This window comes from Apostichopus japonicus, chromosome 3 (assembly GCF_037975245.1).
Source record: "Apostichopus japonicus isolate 1M-3 chromosome 3, ASM3797524v1, whole genome shotgun sequence".
Lineage (NCBI taxonomy): Eukaryota > Metazoa > Echinodermata > Holothuroidea > Aspidochirotida > Stichopodidae > Apostichopus > Apostichopus japonicus.
In genome coordinates, this window is record NC_092563.1 from 19,217,685 (window position 1) to 19,236,649 (window position 18,965).

General features: G+C 36.1%; 1 protein-coding gene across 2 annotated transcripts; it reads left to right on the forward strand.

The window, feature by feature from the left end:
* Window positions 1–751: 751 nt before the first annotated feature.
* LOC139965362 (nuclear pore complex protein Nup93-like) lies at window positions 752–18,386 on the forward strand. 2 transcript variants are annotated; one of them, XM_071967654.1, is made up of 19 exons: window positions 752–908; window positions 2,031–2,232; window positions 2,647–2,764; window positions 3,285–3,347; window positions 4,364–4,570; window positions 5,432–5,524; window positions 6,250–6,389; window positions 6,802–6,934; window positions 7,630–7,727; window positions 8,900–8,959; window positions 9,465–9,542; window positions 9,914–10,001; window positions 10,527–10,818; window positions 11,580–11,706; window positions 12,255–12,489; window positions 12,923–13,159; window positions 14,396–14,479; window positions 14,980–15,117; window positions 16,167–18,386. In XM_071967654.1, the coding sequence occupies exons 2-19, from the start codon at window positions 2,051–2,053 to the stop codon at window positions 16,284–16,286; spliced, it is 2,493 nt and encodes an 830-aa protein (XP_071823755.1). In that variant the 5' UTR covers window positions 752–908; window positions 2,031–2,050; the 3' UTR covers window positions 16,287–18,386. The 2 variants fall into 2 exon arrangements, with proteins under 2 accessions (XP_071823755.1, XP_071823757.1); XM_071967656.1 differs by having other exon boundaries at window positions 783–931.
* The last annotated feature ends 579 nt before the right edge of the window (window positions 18,387–18,965 follow it).

Genomic DNA, 18,965 nt, shown 5'->3' on the forward strand with positions numbered 1-18,965 from the left:
CATTGCTGCAAAACAATGGAACGCACTACCAAATGAAATAAAAAATGCAAACAGCTTAAGTAGTTTTAAAAGATTAGTTCAACGTTTTATCAAGTAATGACATGTTTTATTGCTCTCTTCGTTTTATTTGAAAGTTTTAGATCAGTAATTGTGTGATTTTGTTTTTATTGATTTTATACACATTGTTTAATTTTAATATTAATAATAATATTCTTGTTTCATTTTGATCGTAGTTTAAGAATCTTACTCGTTTATACTCATTCATAATTTCATACTTCACTTAGCATTTTTTAATTTGCAACATTTTAGTTTTATACTTATATATTTTACTTGATATTTATCTATGTTTGTATTGTACGAGGGCTTCGTGGAAGATTAGCTTCGGCTAAACGAGTTACCCTCTCAAAATAAAGTTTAATAAATAAATAAATTCATTTTCAGGGCGGGTGGTATGGCGGTGAAGCAATGTATTGAGGTCAAAATTTACATTTCTGATGTGATATGTTGCGTTCTTCTGTCAGAATATATATTCATGCATTGTGATTGGCCTACGTACATGTACGTTCACTGCATGTTGGTAGCTTCTAGCTACAATCGATGATTATAATTTGAGAAGAGTTGATGTTGACGCTATTTTGCAAGACGACTGTTGAAATTTGCCAAAGTTGTACATACAGTAGTTGTTGAACAACTCCAAAGTTGTTCCTACCAGGAGATAGTGGCGCACTTTCAATGAGAATTTATTTTGTCCGGTTAACTTTTTCGGGTAGTGTCTACTCTTCACTATTAGCCTGTATCAAGTCTTTTGTTATAGCTAGTACCTAGCTCCTAGTACTTGATCAAGTCCATCGCACGGCGCCATACACTAAATTTTGAATGTACTGATCCGAAAAGAAACAACAGTACAGGTTAGCGTTCTGTTTTGGAAAGGGTGATCAAAGTTTCTGTGTTTATTATTTTGGTGTTCATGTTTTACTTGTTAGATATATTGTTGGGCACAATCCAACGTTTTCCGTTTTGTATCTACATGATGTCTTGGCCTAAGGTTAGGTTTGAGACTATTGACATGATATAGACGTACTGCACATACTACTGGCCTAGGTTTACATCCTTGCTACAGTGCACTTAGCCTAGGCATAGGACCTAGGCCAGAGTTAAGTAGCCTAACTAATATAACCAGCTAGCGTACACTGCGTTAACTTGGAACTGGTAGCTCCAATGTGGCCTGTTCCAGTGTGATAGTGGCAGTAAATGTCAATTCTTGTTCACTTGTCTTCCGAATCCAACTTGCAGTAGCCTAATGAATATTACTGGCAGTGGTACTGTGGCCTATTACTAGCATCATCTTATCATGTGCTATCCAAGCCATAGCCAAGGCCTGGTCTAACTAAGTAGGGCTTATAAAGGCTACATCCTGTAAACTGTAACTTAGCTAAGTATATTATGAGTTTGCCTGGAATTATAGCCAGCCTGACCCCCACCTAAGTGAAAATTGGCCAGTTAGTTTTGAGGAAGATTTCTTCTATTTTTACAGCAGTCATTGTTTTTTCTTATCATGTTCAGGAAGTGAGCTGACATTAATTTGAAGAAAGAAAAAGCTTAAAATGTGAATTCTCTTTTTTTCCAGTTGCAATATAATGTTACATTACATATTGCATTTTTCACTCATAAAACTGTCATGTTACCCTAAGCATATTGAACAAACTAAAGAACTACAACACAAGATAGAGCTAACACGATATTGATTCAAACTTGCAGTGTTTTTGAGCAACATGCAGATCATAGACTCTCTTTTGTTTGCTTATAGGACTCCCTACTTCGGAGGAATATCTTATTTAAAGGTATAAAGTAGAAGAAGTCTACATTAAAGGGATGAACACTTAAAAGACCACAAACTTTTTTTTTTTTTTCATCCACATGTAATTGTGACAAACATCCTTTGTGGATCATGTTTTTTTTTTTTAAATGTACGATATTGTGCACATTAATTGCAAGATGAAATGTACAAGGTTATGACCTTTTTACAATAGAGTTCAAGTAGCTTGCTAAGATGGATGAAATGGAAGGATTCGGAGACTTGCTCCGTAGTGCGGAGCAGCTTACAGCTGATGTCGATACGGGAACAGAGCTCCCTCGGATTGAACAGAACCTCCATCAAATTATGGAAACGAGTCAACGTTTATGGACAAAAACAGCTCAGATCGGAGGACAGGATGAAACAGATGTTAAAGCGTAAGTAAAGAGAGTGAAAATCAACTGCTAATATTGGCTTCATATTGCATTACTGTGTTCCTTTATCATAAATGAGCTGTTGATGGTAAGGGAAAACAAAATATGGCTCAAATATACTTCCAATATCTTTAAAACAAAAACTGTAAAGTACAGGTTTTTCATTGATTAGTTTACATCTATCATCAAAAGTTGACGTTTTTCTACCTTTGTTTTGGACAACCTAGTTTGATGATCGGACAACCAGATTGTAAGGGGTAGTTATCCGAGAGATTTATAACCAGAAAAAAACTTACTTCCAAATTTGCCCTGTTTTCATTTTGTTATGCACTGCATATTATACGTGTTACCTCATATGGACAGTTACCTTTGCTATAAGTACTCATCTTTCCATCTCTTTGCCATTTTTTTCAAAAGTCTGATCTTGTTAGGTTCCAAAGGCCTTGATGTTCCTCACATCTCACATCGTTTAGAATCCTTGAGCACTGCAAAAACATTTGAACCTTTGGAGCCTGTAGGAGACACAGACATTCAGGTAATTGTCAGAAAGAAGTCCACTGCTGGTATATTTGAAGCAACTTTGTATATATAATACTACTGCTGAATGTACACTAAAACCATAAGGATCTTCCAAGACATTTCTTCTTGCCCGAAATGTCTTTGGCAAAATTTGGCATGCCTAAAATGTTTTAAGTCATTTGTATTTTGTATAAAAACATTTTTGTAGCGCATCATTGTGTCATTGAAATGTGCGGCTATCACCCTCTGCTGCCACCTTCTACTCGCAAAAAAAAAGAAGAAGATTAGCCGGCATAGAAAGGCCCAAAGTTGTGAGATACCTCTAAAACTTCTAAATTTGCTGCATATGAGTACAAGCAAGCTTCCTTTTCTGAACAATACATATAACAAATTGAAGATACATAAAGAAGGAAACAGACGAAGGGGGGGGGCAGCATGGGGGGCGGCAGCATGGGTCTGTAGCCTCAGAGAAACCTTTGATGGATATATTACATGCAGAAGTTGTGACCTTACCTTACTTTGTTTTCATCTTTCAGGGATTTCTAAGAAATGAAAGAGAAAATAACCTTCTGGCAGTTATAGAAGAAACAAAACAGAATGTAAGTTTTTACTTAACATTCATGTATCAAAGAATTAAACGTATGTGCGAAGGGCAACAGACGATCAGCAGCAATAACAAATTAATATCAGTGTCATTTTAGGAATTTTATCTTTTTTTTTTGTCATGAATGGAGAATCTGACTAGAGTCTGCTACATACAGGAAGATGGATTTAAAAATTGAGAAAGTAAAGATATCCAATGTACTGTTTGTGCAGTGTGTTGTTATACTGTAAGCTGTAAGCTGTTCTATAATTCCCATGGCTGTCTTCATGTTTCATCTTTTATCAAACAGTATTGTAGATGGAACTATAAACCCGAACCTTGTGCTGCATGTATTATCAGTGTGATGCTTGGGGGGGTCAGCCAAAATGTATCCTAACGTATGAAGTTCTGCTATCATGAAATAATAAGAAATTTGTACACTCGATGAATTGAAATCTGCTGAATGGTCAAGTAAGTCACCCACTAATAGATGACCAACTCGAGAGCTAAGGCTCTCTATCGTTTTCCCAGAAGCAAGACACTGTATTTAAGAATTGTGATATGTACATATATGTTTGTAGTCCCTGTTCCTGACCTTAAACTAGGACTACTGTCCATAAGGACTGAGCCGTGACCCGTAAGATCCTCGCTACTCAGAAATATTGCTCATAATGCATCAAGGTTTGCATTGACTATGGTTATGTAAAAATTTAAAAAAAACTTGTTCGATATGGACAAGCACTTAAAACCGAAGACCAATTTTCTGACGTTCGGTAAAGACCAGTGACCCACAGAAACCCCAAATTGGGTCTCACCATATAGTTTAATGACTGTTCAACAAGTCCCAGATGCAAAGCCTGTTGTTATCATCAATCAGTGAACTGTTACATGTTTTCGTTTTGATTTAGTTAAAGTTTAGTATATTTGAAAGTTTCACGATCCTCAAAGTCATTTGATTCTCTTCACTACACATATATGTGATATTACAGTTTTGTAACAAACAATATTTCAATCCCACCTGACCCTGTCTAGTCGTTCCAGCAAGCCGAGCAGAGATTCTGGGACTCATTGCAGAGCGAGTGGGACCAGGAGAAACAGAGAATATTAGATACTTTAATTGGTTCCAGTCCTGATTTAATCGATGTCACAGCCGACTCCAGCAGCAGCATGATATCAGACCGAGTACACATGGAAGGTCGCAGTAACCTTGACAACGTCGAGATGGCTTATGCCCGACAGGTAAGTCAAATTAGTCAGTAAATATATCAGTTGTGAGCTTATTAAATGACTCACGGAAACAAGTCAAACTTTTGCACCAGTTGTCTTTACTCAGACAAAGACGAATTGCTTTCAGTCGTCACCGTATTGTAGTGTCCACATTGCAATGTTAATATCTGCCAGTGATAACCTTCAGGACTGATTCAATCAGCAACTTTTCTCCTCTGACATCTTCAGAGAAAGTCCAGGTCTTCCCTTGACCATCTAGCAGACTTTTAAATAGAAGATAGTCAATCCTGACATTGCTAATTTCCTTTATCTGATTGAAACGCATTCACAGGGGTTAGAGTTAAGAGTTTATAAAATATGATTCAGTTTTTTGCAATTAATGTTGAAGAAAAGATTGTCATCTGTCAGGTATGATCATTGTCACTTAAAGGTATGCTGTATATTGGCCCCAAATATGCTAGATGTTCAAATATGGTCACCTTTGGTCAAAATGTTTAAACTGGGTTTATTACAACCTTCTAGGTAATTATCCTCACTGGGATATTCAGTCATCTTGTGTGTTCCTTAAAAAATGCCTGAGAACAATTTTGAGAGTCAAGACCTCCAGGAAAATACTTTTTGAAAACTTCTAGAAATTATAGCGTGTCAAAATTTGGGGCCTATACTGACTACCTTAAAACGTCTGTCAGCGAGTACACATGCTGTAAATACATTGATTAACATATATGGGCATTCCAAAGTTACTTTAGTGAAATTTTTTCTATATCTTCTATAAATATTCTTTTGTTCTGAGGCAAAAAGGAAGAAATGAGCGATGCAACTATTTTCATCTATTTGATATTGATTTTTCTTTGGCTTAATTCCTTACCTCAGGTGTACATTTATAATGATAGAGTGGTATCCAGAGGGGTCAGACCTAACCTTGTGGACCTCTTCAAAGAAGCCTCTGTGCAGTTTGAAAATAAAGTGAGTGATTTTAACTCACATAACAATTAAGAAAAGAGTATTTTAAAACAACTTCTCAGTTATTTTTATTTATTTATTGTTGATTTATTTTTTTATAAAACTCTTACATGGAATTGTTGTTGTGAGTTATTTTCATATTCTTATATTCTGGATGATTAAAGTTAATACCATCTCAATGTTATCTATTTACCTCGTACCATGGCAGTTTGCTTCACGGATTTGGAAAAGAACAAATTAAGAAGAAATATTAAATTTAATGCTTCTTTTCTGTTGTCTGAAGAGATCATTTGCTCTTCTTTTTTTCCTTTCATACATGTAGTGTCTTCATCATATTGTTTATCTGGCTAGTAACTGATTCAACCATATCTCAAAGTAGATCAATTAAATTTCTTTGCTTCTCAATGGCTGCTTACTTTTGTTCGCTTTGTTTATTTTTGTTGTTATTAACCGGTGTGAGTTTGTTAGCTTGTGACTGGTCAGCTAGTGTAGTAGTTGTTTGTTTCTAGGTTTTGTTTTGAATGGCCATATCTGTACCGTTCCTTTCATAATTTATAATGTTACAACGACTGGCCTCTTGCTTACTTTGTTTATTTTGCTTGTTCTTAACCGGTGTTAGTTTGTAACTGGTCAGCTAGGGTAGAAGTTGTTTGTGTCTGTCTTGTTGATCCTTGTTTGCTAGATTTTGTTTAAAATGACCATATCTGTACTGTTCCCTTCTTCCATAGAATGTTACAGAGTTATGGACCATGGTTGGTGAGATGTCTTCAGTACCGGCCTGTGAGGGATCTGATGTAGCTGACACCCGTAGTACATCCAGGGTACAGGCCAGTCTGATAGCACAAGCAAGGGGTTTCCTTGAAAGCTGGTAACAATTTTAGTCCTCTTCTCTGTAAGAGTCATGTGAGGGTTTAAAAACCTGCCTTTTTTTCCCAGAAATATCAATGTCAATGTTGGACAGTTAAATAGTGAGATAACAGTCAAGTTAGAAGACATTAAATGTCTCAATTGGTCTCTTCAGTTGTCAGGTGATAGTTGTTTAATACACTTCCACATCAGTGTCCAGTGAGGCATGAGCTCTAAGGGAAGCTGGTACCTGCAGCCACCCAAATTGCCACCCCCTCCAACGCCTTCCTCCCACAACACACAGATATTGATATAACTAATCATTTTGTCACCATAGAATTGTAATCGAACTTCCTACTCTGGATTATATTACGTCTCAAAACCATTGTAAATGCTTTATATTGAATTTCTTTCTGATCCCTTACTTTTTTCAGTTATGTGGAATACATCAGAAACATTGTGAGTTCCAACATGAGGCAGGCCATGTTAGGAGGTATACCAGGAACTTATCCTCTGGTCCAAGCCTTCCTGAAAATCAAATTACCAGTCCAGCTGCCTGGACTAGAGGTATCCATTTAATCCATTATTTATATATTAATATGTAATGAATGGTCCTACTGCCTGGACAATGGGTACCCAAGCTCAGTATCAAATTACCAGTCCAGTCGCCTGGACAAGAGGAATCCATATTATACATTATTGTGTATTAACATTAAATTATTATTCTTACTGCCTGGACTAAAGGTACCCAAGCTCAATATCAAATTACCAGTCCAGCTGCCTGGACTAGAGGTATCCATTTTATGTGTTGTTATTGTATATTAATATTAAATTAACGGTCCTACTGCCTGTAGTAGAAGTACCCAAGTTCAATATCAGATTACCAGATCAGCTGCCTGGACTAGAGGTATCCAAGTTATACAGTATTGTATATTAATATTAAATTTCCACTCCTACTGCCTGCAGTGCCTGGATTAGAAGGAACCCAAGTTCAACATCAAATTACCAATCCAGCTGTTTGGCCTAGTAGATAGGGAATATAGTCAATCAGTCGGGTTTCTGAGTTTGGTTCATTGCAATCTTATCTTGAGTAATCTAGGCAGGTTGGGCACAAGTGTTGACCAAAACACAGAAATCTGCTCTCAGATATTTCTGAAACAATTATGTGGCTTGAATTACAATTTACCAAATTTTCACAGGTAACGGAGATGATTTTATCTTTTACGTAATAATCCATTTCCAATTTTTTTTTCTTCTTACAGGATGGTGAAGTGGACAACCTTCCGATATGGCCAATAATTTACTACTGTCTGAGGTGCGGCGATCTGGATGCCATAGCAACAGCTGTGCGGAGTGCTTCGTAAGTGCTTCTGTTATCAAACAAGTTGTCCTTTACTGACCTGTGTTCATACATAGTCTGCATGATGTTTGTTGCTTTACTTAAGCTTTTCATCACAAATACCTAAAGATTGATATGGGGTATTGCTAACCTAAAACCTTGCCGTTTGGTTTGAAAACAGTGTGGCACCTCCTGTTCAGAGCAGAGATGGCTCAAGCCCAGGGTAGTGGTACTTAAAACTCCTGTTTAGTGTTTACTATGGTACAAGCACTTTTTCAGTAGAAGTCACATATAATGGGGGTATTAACACCCTTGTTTTAGTGTGGTAGTTTATCCTGTCTATGACTGTAGAGGCTCCAGTCTAAGTTGTAGTAGCACACTTTTAGTCAAAGTACCACACTTAACTGGGATATTGACACTCTTGTATATTTTATAAGCAGGTCATATTTATCAATATAAATAAAACTGTTAGCAAACTGCTTACCAACTAGAGAGCCTGTGTAAGAGAATGTGTAAAAGTAAATTGGCCTGACGTTTCGATCATAGCAGGTCATATTTATAGTAGTATAGGCTCTTGATTAGAGAAGGTAGGTGCATCACCTTTAGAGTAACAGTGCCACTTGCTGGGTTAGCAACACTTGAGTTTATTGTAGTAGCATTTCCAGTCTAGTGTAGCAATGCCATCTGTGTTCTTTATCTGCATTCCATAGCATACAGCAGTAACATGCTCTAAGTCTGCAAGAGCCACTGTCTTACGCCATGTAAATGTTTACCATTAGGCTGTAGAAAGTATCCAAATGTTGTTCAAAGGGATACTTTTTAGTCTTTAACGTATCATTGTGCAGTTGTGTTTATTCAAGAAAGTCAAGGTTGTGTAAATTCAAATTTTATGTTAACAACCGATTTAGTAACACCAGTATTAAACCAGCATTGTTGCCCTTTAAGAAGACAATACAATTTTTAGTAAGAAACCATTGACAGTTTTCTTGTTTTTAAAGTGGCAAAAGTAAGATATATGAAAATCAAAATTCCTCTTGGAGGGCAGATTTGCTACCTTAAAATGATTTGAATCAGTGAAACAGTCTTCAAGAAGCTTTAAACAATTTAGAAAGATACTGTCTCAGATGATAAATAGCCTAAAACATAGATATTATTATGTCAATCTAACTAATATTTATCCTTTTGATCAACAGACAAGATTTAGGAGAGTTTGAAGAATTTCTACAAGAGTACATGGAGAATGAAGACAGAAGGTAATATATTCATGAACTTGAAATATCATAAGAACTGTGACTCTTTAGAAACCTTTGGAGGTTTTTTTTATGCTAGCCAGTATCGAAATCCCCATTTGACATAGCTTATTTAATTCGACTCATCAAGTTTCAATTCAGAATTCATATTCTGAATTGAAACTTGATGAGTCGAACTAAGACTCAAATATATTAAACATTTATAATTTGCTTTTCTCATGCACTTATAAAGTAATGATACTTTATAGGTTTAGAATTTTTTTTCTTTCTCTTTTCCTGCTCCCCTACCTTTTTTCTTTGTTGATATTTGTTTTCTTGTTCCTTTAATACTTTTGACCTCATGATCATTCTGAGAATGAAGTGCTCAAGTTGTGTCTCCATTATTTCAGTCTGGTAATATTTCTCACATCACCCTTAAAGATTGTCCAGATTCCATGTTGTGTTTCTTCTCGCTATTGTGGTTTGTAAATCTATAACAATGGTGCCCTTTGTTTGTTTGTTTCCTCAGGCTCTCTCCAGGAATAGAAACCAAGCTGAGGTTACATTACAGGAGAGCTGTCAGAAACAGTTCTGATCCATTCAAGAGGTAAGAGGACTTCAGTAAATATAGAGAAAATAAATAAAACAGCTTAAAATATAAGTGAACCACTTTTGATATTTAGCTACTGAGGAAAAGTATGATGCAAATAGAACCATTATTTCACCTTCAGTTCTGATTTTGTTTGGTCTTTTTTGACTTAATTTACTGATGGCTTGCCATGGTACATGCTTAGGTTTTCACAACCAGACAGACTTATGTGATAATCTAATCAAAATTAATAATGAAACCATAGCTAAAATTATTGATCACTTTTTATGTCTGAAAATTTGTTTTTGTTTACTAATAACACCAGTACAGTATATTTTAAATGTTAAATTCACTAGTTTAAATTTTTTTTATTTACATTTTGATTTCAGAGCTGTGTACTGCATCATGGGTAAATGTGACATCAGCGATAACCATGTTGAGATTTGTGACAAGACAGAAGACTATCTTTGGCTAAAGGTGAGATGACCTCTCTGTATCTTATATCATAAAACTGATTCAATTCCCATCAGTCTGTGTAGTCACTGTTTACTTTAACTGTAATGAATCTTAAAAAGCAAGATTTTTTTTTGGGGGGGGGGGTCACATTTTGCCATACTAAGACAGTCATTTGCTTACTTCTTAGAACTAAAAGATAAGAAAATTGGGATTGCAGCCTTTGAAGCTAGTAGAAGTCTTAATTATAATTCTGAAAACTTCCTACAAATATGACAGCATATTTAGTGTAGAAGTTCAAAAGCTCTTCACCAATGTGTGACCCAAAGGAGTGAACCATTGTAGCAACAGTGAAGAATTTAGTGCTCGAATCTTGTATAGCACTTCTGAAGCTTAAGCGTCGTAAATATAACTGCTGATTATTATTATTATCTCTACCCCTTTGTATGAAAACTAACACACCTGTTCATTGTGAAGTAATTAACTCTGAATATTTGACAATACTTTAGTTGATCTAATACTGGATAATAATTTCATTCTCACCCACAGCTCTGCCAGGTGTCCTTCCAGGACAAAACTCCCAGCTCTAGTCCCTCTGACCACCTCTCCTTACAGACCCTCCAGGTCACCCTCTGTGAGGAATACGGAGAGTCACACTTCAGCGCCCATCTCAATCCATTCCTCTATTTTAAAGTCCTCTTCCTGTCAGCTCAATTCGAGGCTGCCATAGAATTCTTGTCGCGGACCGACTCGAATCTACGAAGCCACGCCGTTCACGCGGCCATAGCCCTACATGAGTTAGGGTTGCTCATTCTACCAGAAAATACTCAGACACCAATTTGTGAGTATTTCTGTCAGATTTATGACTGTTCGAATGGAATTGTGGATTTGTCTGACGTAGTCTCCAATAAAGTAAAATAGGACGATGCATTTGAGGCCAATCTCAGAATAGCAGTATTTATACCAGTTATCAAAAGTCAAACTCAGTTAACAATATTGTTATGGCTATCCATGTTTCATACATGCAGCCAGTGATTTTTAAAATGACATCTGTTTATTAGGTAACTTTTTCATAGCCTCCATATGATCATAGTTGTTGTGTGTTAAAGTCTTTTCTTTCTTATTTCCTTCCCCAGACCCCCCCCCCCCAAAGTTTCCTGCCATTCCAACATGATAGTTATTACAAACTGTTAAAGAAAGAAACTGAATAAAAATATTGTTAAATAAGTAAATAACATATAAAAAGGCTTAATTAACCCATGTTACTTTTCTGAAGTTTGGTGTAAAATATTGTTAACATATTCCCAACCCTCATCAGTTTGTATAAATACAGTTGTTCACAATAAAGACTACCCAACTCAATCTACAGACAGTGAAACTAAAGACACTTACCACACCTGCACACCATACCAATATATAAGGTCACTGTACACTGTAGCCCATGCATTCTCCTGTTTCCTTGGCAACACTGTTGATAGTTGCACCAATTTCTTCCTCCATTACAATAATATTCAGAAGAGATTTGTTTATGAAATATGCTTTGAGTAATTTGTTGTAACATTAATATCAAATTATTTTTTAATATATCCTTTTATCCTTTAGTGAGCAGAAATCCAGAAGATCCCAGCCCTATGCAGAGATTAAACTACACTAGACTCATCATTATGTATACAGCTAAGTTTGAGGCAACAGATTCAAGGGAAGCCTTGCAGTATTATTTCCTTCTAAGGTAAGGCTGTCCAAGTGGTGTTTCCTTTATCCAGAACATTTATTTTTGTCTGCATTTACTCTTAACATCAGTAGAGAATTCATAAATATGGAAACTTGTGAAAGAGAATTCAGCTGTTGTAAGATGCCACCCAGATTATGGATTAATCTTTTGAGATAAATATTGGAGTCACATTTAGTGAGACTTGGAGAATCTGCCAAATATCCCCATTATGATGGTTAACGTATTTATTCCTGTGGTAGTATGGTCACCACATCAAATTAACTATCCTGTTGTACATTTGGCACTTGTGAGTATCAGTAGTACTAACATGGGGAAGTGCCATTCCTGTATGATAACAATTCAAAAAAATGATAACACAAAATAGGCCAATAAAGTTGATGGTTTATCTCGTAAACAAAATAACATTCCCATCTTGTCCATGAACCTTATTATCTGGAATGTTAACCATACCTGAACCCAGAATCTTAACTTTAAGCAGCCTAATTGCTGTATTGATTATCGACACAAGGAGTTAAACTATGAAATGCTCTTTCTCAATCCTTCAGAAATATTCATGACACTCACGGAAAGAGCTACTTTGTGAAATGTCTCAGTGAACTTGTGGTGGAGACCAGGGAGTTTGAAACTTTACTAGGGAGGAGAGAGGCAGACGGGTCTCGGAGACAGGGCGCCATCGATAAATTTGGGGTGGATACTCAGAACGTGATAGAGACAGTGGCAGACGACACAGAAAACAAAGGACTGTTTGAAGAAGCTGTTAAATTGTATGATCTCGGAGGGGTGAGTCTATGAATGGTGTCCTGTGCTTTGGTATTGTAAAATATAAAAAAAAAGGGAACGAAAAATACAAATTCAGATATATCTTTGGGTAAGGGTATATAAAAGGTGTTGGTCAGGAGTTGGATGTTCGTGAATCAGATAAGAATAGAAAACTAGTGAAAATGATACACTATTCATAATTTATAAATTGTAAATTGTTCTTTCCTGAAAAAGTGAAATTGAAAGTAACATGTGTAGAAAATATCTACAACTTTGCAAGTGAAAATACTTTTAAGATGGGTGTACCATTCTTACATTTACTCTCTTTCATAATTTGAGAGTTCTCTGTTAACCTTTCACTTTGCAAGTGAAATACCATTAAGGTGGGGGCACCATTCTTACATTTGCTCTCTTTCATAATTTGAGAGTTCTCTGTTAACCTTTCACTTTTCAGAACGTCAGTAAAGTATTGGAGATAATGAACCGTCTGCTGAGTCCTTTGGTTTCCATGGCGATGACTCCTCAGTCCAAGAGAGATCGCCTTCGGAGGCAAGCAGTGGCCCTAGCTGAGAGGTACCAGATGCAAGCTGTGACTGGAAGCAGGGCCAACACCCGTTCCTTCTATCTCCTCCTCGACCTGATGACCTTCTTCGACCAGTACCACGCTCAGGAACACGACCAGGCTCTAGAAGTAAGTCTTCACCCGCGTCAGACTGGGTTCACATCTTAGGAAAAGAGGCCTGATGGAGGGGGGTGGGCGGGCACAGAGTCAATTAGGTGGCCTTGATAAACTTATGTTCATTTTCAAAATGTACCAAAGGCAAAATGAAGACTTCAATATGGGGAGCCAGTGATATAGTTGTCATTACACCCCAACTAGCTCTTGACATCCCTGCATATAACCAACTTTATTATAAATTATTCTTGAAGCCATATTGTGTAGAGTTCAAAGGATCCAACATAAAGTGATAGCAGGCTAGGTATTATTTCATACCTGTTGATAGTTCATCAAACCATCTATCATTTTTATAACTGTTTGTAGAGGTATATGCAGATTACTGTGTACGACATTCAAACAAGGATCAATGCAAAATTTGAAAAACTTACTTCATTCCTTGTCTGTGTCATCATGGTAAAATCAAATATCTGAAACTTTTAGCATATTCGATACTTTTTAGTTTCCCTTTAATTCAAGTTCATTTTTTGGAAGGAGTCCCAAATTTTAAGATTGAGCAATACATTGCATTCTCCAATTTTTTCTTGGCGATCATTTTTTTTTTTTTTCTTAATCATAATAATTTTTATCAAACACAAATCATGCGATGTTATGGAGCTAAATATAACAAGTTACAGTTTAAGTTGGTGACCACAGAATTCCTGGGTTTGAACCATCATTTGAGATCACTTTGAACTGTTGACTTAATTAAATTCTTAATGAACAATGTGACTTCTAGAACTGAGAAAAGACTTGTAAAATGATCAATCTTTGAATTATTTTTTTATATGATTTCATGGTAAAATGACATATTACAAATATATAAACATTAAATATATTACATTGACTTAGCGCTCTGTTTATCGTACAAGTATACATTTTATGGTTCTTGCCGTACATATTTCTTATTATTCGTACTTTTTTACATCGTCACTTTTATCGCAATGTTTTTATACCATTGTCGATAGCCTACCGGTATTTATTACTCATGCAATATCACTTTTTATATGTGTTTCATCGTTTTGCGTTTCAATTTCATGTCTGTTTTAGAGCTCTTGTGTTTTGAACAATTTCCATTGTATTTTTATGCATGTGGCTGAATAAACCATCTATCTATCTATCTATATGATTTCTAATGCCTATTAGAGTGATTGGGACAATTTTGTTCATAAGTGGCCGTAGACCTTTAACAAGTTTTTTTTTCTTTTTCAGACAATCAACAGACTCCAAGTAATAGCCTTAACACGTGACACTGTGGACGATCGAGTTACAAGTTTTAAGCAGTACACAGACGAGGTGAGTGACCGATGTTTTTGTATTCTTGAACTTCTTTTCATCTGTCTAGGTGACCGTCAAGCTCTATGAAAGGACGTAACCCACAGGGAAGTGGGCTAATCAAGCTGAGCGTTGGTCAGTGTTGCATTTATTCTGTATACAGAAGGCTGTACAAACTCAATAGATCATTATGTATAGTTTACAACATATTATCTCCTGGGCAGTAAATTTGATTTTTTTTTTCCCAGGGTTGGTAACCAAAGTAGGCTTAAACAAAATGTATGCAAAAATCAGCAGTGAAAGATCAGAACTGAATTTCAAAATTTAGGTGCATCAATTTCTTTTACCTTTTAGCAATACACTGAATAAGAATTAATTTGGCCTCAGTTGCTGGTGGAAATAATAAAAGATAATGAGTGAAAGTATTGTAAAGTAACTACCCAAAATAATTGGTAAAGATGATATTATATTTGAAATGAGCAACTTTCTTTTATCTCCTTCCTTTTCTAAAAATACTCAAGATTCGTCGGAATCTGCCGGATATTTTACTCGCCACGATGAACATCCTCTGCTCCAAGTACCGTTCGATTCGTTCAAATACCACTCAGAGTCCCAGAGGTAGGCTTGGATCACGGCCAGAGGACGGGGGTAAAGAAAGGGTAAGCTACACACGCACACAGTGAATGGTTATCTGATTGAAGGATGTAATTATGAATGGGGATGGTCATTGGGTATCATTTATATTTATTTCTTTCTTTCCCAATACTTTCCTTCGAATATATTTCAAGTAATTACCAAAGGCTGATCACTTTTTGTTCTTTTTGTTCTTGTTGTTACTATTTGTATTTAGGTTTTACATTTGTAAAGCATTATGAGCAGCTTCGCTGATTATGCACTATATAAATATTACTTATTATTATCACAAAAACTTCTACGAAACAGTTTGTATGTTTTGATAAAATCAGTCACCGCTGTAAGATGCTGCTCTCAATGCATTTTCCCTGTCTTTAACTGAAATGTTCCATCTCAATGCTGCAATATCAGAGTTACATGTCCCCAGTTTGAGGCAATGATGCAAGTTTAACATTCCAGTAGAGGTCCCAATGCTTTTTGGACAAAAGAGTACCTGCATATGAAAGTTTGCTCATAACGAAATGCATAGAGGACACGTTTATCATGTTTCGCACACTCAGTAACTCCTGATGTTTGACCAATGTTTTCGTATGTGCTGCATTTTTGCTGGTAATATATATTTCAATGATATAATATATCCAGTAGTTTTTTAAAATATCATTTGAGCAAGAGAAAAAGGAAGGGTGGCTAAAAAAGCATTTCAGTGCTACTTGGGCTTGCAATCTTTCAGTTCCTTAGTAGTAAGTAGTAAGTTGAGTATCCGACATGCTCAGTGATTAACCTCCGCCACGTATCACGATCTTGCGCAAGGTTTATTGCTTCCTCGAAATTGTTAATATTAACATCCTTAAATTGCGACTTTATTTTTCCTAGCAAGGTAGTCAAGGGCCTTCCTACTGGTTTAGCAGTATGTCTCAGTGCTTCTCTTAAAGCATTATGATCCATTATCAGTTCCTTGATGATGGATAATATTTTAAAAGACAAAGGTGGATATTTAAACTCCTATGGAAACATTCCTTTCATTGCTTTATACCCACCTGACATTTTTGTTTTTGTTTGTTTTGCCCTTCCACAGCATCAATCAAGCCTGAGAATGCAAGCCAAGTCACTGATCACATTTGCTGGCATGTTGCCATACAGGTTACCAGGAGACACCAATGCTCGTTTAGTTCAGTTGGAAGTGCTCATGAACTAAACCACGTTTACTTTTAAAGACCCATTACAAATAGGTAGATGGATTTGCGATCCATAGCCGGGTAACAAAAGAAAATAGATGGGCATGGATAGTAAGAAGGAGTACCAAGTATTATTCATTGATGATACAGAATAGTCACAAGAGCTGTTTTGTTCAATTGTGTCCCTTCATCAGGTTGATGGTGATCGGGAGCAACGCTTACACAGGGTGACACTAACAGAAGAGGGTTTGATTTGTAATCGAGAAATAAAACTTGGGACCTTAAACGTCCATGGACACATCTTGGCTAGAATAATCGATGTGTATAACTAAGTATAGTTTCTCCAGCTATCTGAGCGCATATTTAAACTTTTCCGTTCCTCATGAGTAGTAACTGGTCCGATACTTCACAATACAAGCTTAGTAGGATATGCCATGTATGTGTAAACAAGTTTTATAATTTTTTTTTTGTCACACTCTTTTGCATCTTAAAGTAGGTCATCCAATTATCTGTCGAAGAGTCCATTTGATAAGTGAACTAAACAATGGAAAAACTGATGGGAAATAAAATAGAAAAATTCTAAAAAAACAGAGAAATTATTTGCCAGAACTTATGTGAAATGTTTAAAAGAGTGACGTCAGGATTACAATCCTCAGGTCGGTCACTGGTTTGAATTTTTTTTTCAAATTTAAAAGTTCATTTTATAAGTAAGGATAATTTGAAAATATTTGACATTAATATAAAGAAGGTGTTTGACAGTAATGGTTGAAAGTTGTGTTGGTCTCAACAATTTTCAGAAAATCATGTTAAGAAAGTAATACAAGTAGTATGTCTCCTACCTCTCCTCTTCCCCTGTTGGTTTCTTTCTTTCTTCTCTCCATCCCTTGTCTACTAATCCCCTTACATCCATCTCTTTGTGTTCACCATGCTCATTAACCTGTCTGTATTCTGTGCATGTTTTTGTCCCTTCTGTTACTGTTACTTGTCATTTAGCCTTTGAAGAAGATCCTGCTAGGATCGAAACGTCAGGCCAACTTACTTTTACACAATCTCTTACACAGGCTCTCTAGTGGATAAGCAGTTTGCTAACAGTTTTAATTTATTTTGAAGTAGTATGTAAGACAGAAGAAGAATTATCTCTGTACTTCCTACATCAAAAAAATCAACAACAACAGTTTGATTTGTAACAGAAGTAATGACTTGCACAAAGAAATTGATTTCCTCTACATCTTAAAACTAAAATTAGCATGATGAAGTGATGTTTTTTCCCCCCATCTCTGTTACTTTTAGCATATTCATATTTCTTATGTTAGTAGCATAAGCCTATGTAATTCAAACCTAAAATTCCACAATTTAGCCACTTGCTAAAAATTTGCCACTGGCATTATCAATTACAACACACATAAATAGTTACTGTACAGGCATTTGAGAGCCCAATAATTGCTGATAAAAAGCCGAAACACAGGGCTTAAGTCCAGTACAGAAATCAGGCCGATGAGTTGAAGTTTGTAATGTCTGCTGCCAGAAAGTTGACAGTGCACTTCCCTTGTTACTGGCAAATGGCAACATTCACTGGCATTTAGCCATTAAATAGCCTGAACTTTCAGGCCTGTATCTAATCTTTTGTTTTCAGACTTTTTTTGGAAACCATTTATATTTGAGGATAATGAAGATATGTATTATGCATGAAGTAAAGCAGTAAAGAACAAGAGTAGTTTGTTTACAGATTAACTGCAAGGGGTGGGAGGGAGGGGGATCTTTCAAACCTTATGTAGGGCATAATGGGACAGTATATCATTTTTTTTGGGGGGGGGGGAGGGAGGGGAGGGTTTCCTAACACCCACTTCCTCCCAATCTATCCACTAGCTGTACCATTGTTTAATCTACAAAAGTGAAATTCCTCTTCATATGTACTCTGTCATGTATTTACAGTTTCATTTACAAAATGATATGTAAAAGTCCAATAGAATTGGACAAACATGGAGTGAAAAATAGGCTCTGTAAATATCTACTGTTTGTTTTTCTACAAATTTCTATAAGCTCAGCAACAGTTCAGTTGCATCATGAGAATGACCTTTTTATTTTCAATTAGAAATAATAATAATACTTATTCAACGAGAGTTACCGTGGTTTTATTTTCTTTTCTTTCAATTTTCTGTTTTTTTTGTTGTCTGTAAAATGATACCCACAATGCTAAATTATGCAGCGTTAGTAATACTTTGGCAAGGTACTTTCCACGTTATTTTCTGACAAAAAAGTTCATTAAAGTTCATTTAGTTGTGTGCTAGGAGTTAATTTTTATTGTCTTGAAGGGAGAAAAATGAAGTGTGTCTATAAATGAAGTGACATAAACATGTGCTAGCAACAGAATGTCTAGCAAATCTTTATGACCACTCCACTCCCTACCCTCAATCCACCCCCTCCTCCCCCCCCTGACCCCGTTCTCTAATTAGATAGAAATGTGATTACACAAAAGACTTATAGATAATGGTCCCTCTTTGAATTAGGGAGTTTTTGGCCTAACCCATGTTGATTTAAGCCATTGCCATATGTGTTGTTTCTCGCCAGTTATTCTTGTGAAACTTGTCAGAATGATAACTTGACCATGCCAACCCATCATTTCAACTATCTTGTAAGTTCTATAAATTGGAATGGTACAAATCATACCGTTCTAATTGACATAAACGATAGGGCACTTA

Coding starts and splice junctions, on each gene's coding strand:
- LOC139965362 (XM_071967654.1), top strand. CDS start 2,051: ATGGATGAAATGGAAGGATTCGGAGACTTGCTCCGTAGTGCGGAGCAG. Junction 3,348..4,363: donor TAGAAGAAACAAAACAGAAT/GTAAGTTTTTAC, acceptor GACCCTGTCTAG/TCGTTCCAGCAAGCCGAGCA. Junction 5,525..6,249: donor CTGTGCAGTTTGAAAATAAA/GTGAGTGATTTT, acceptor CTTCTTCCATAG/AATGTTACAGAGTTATGGAC.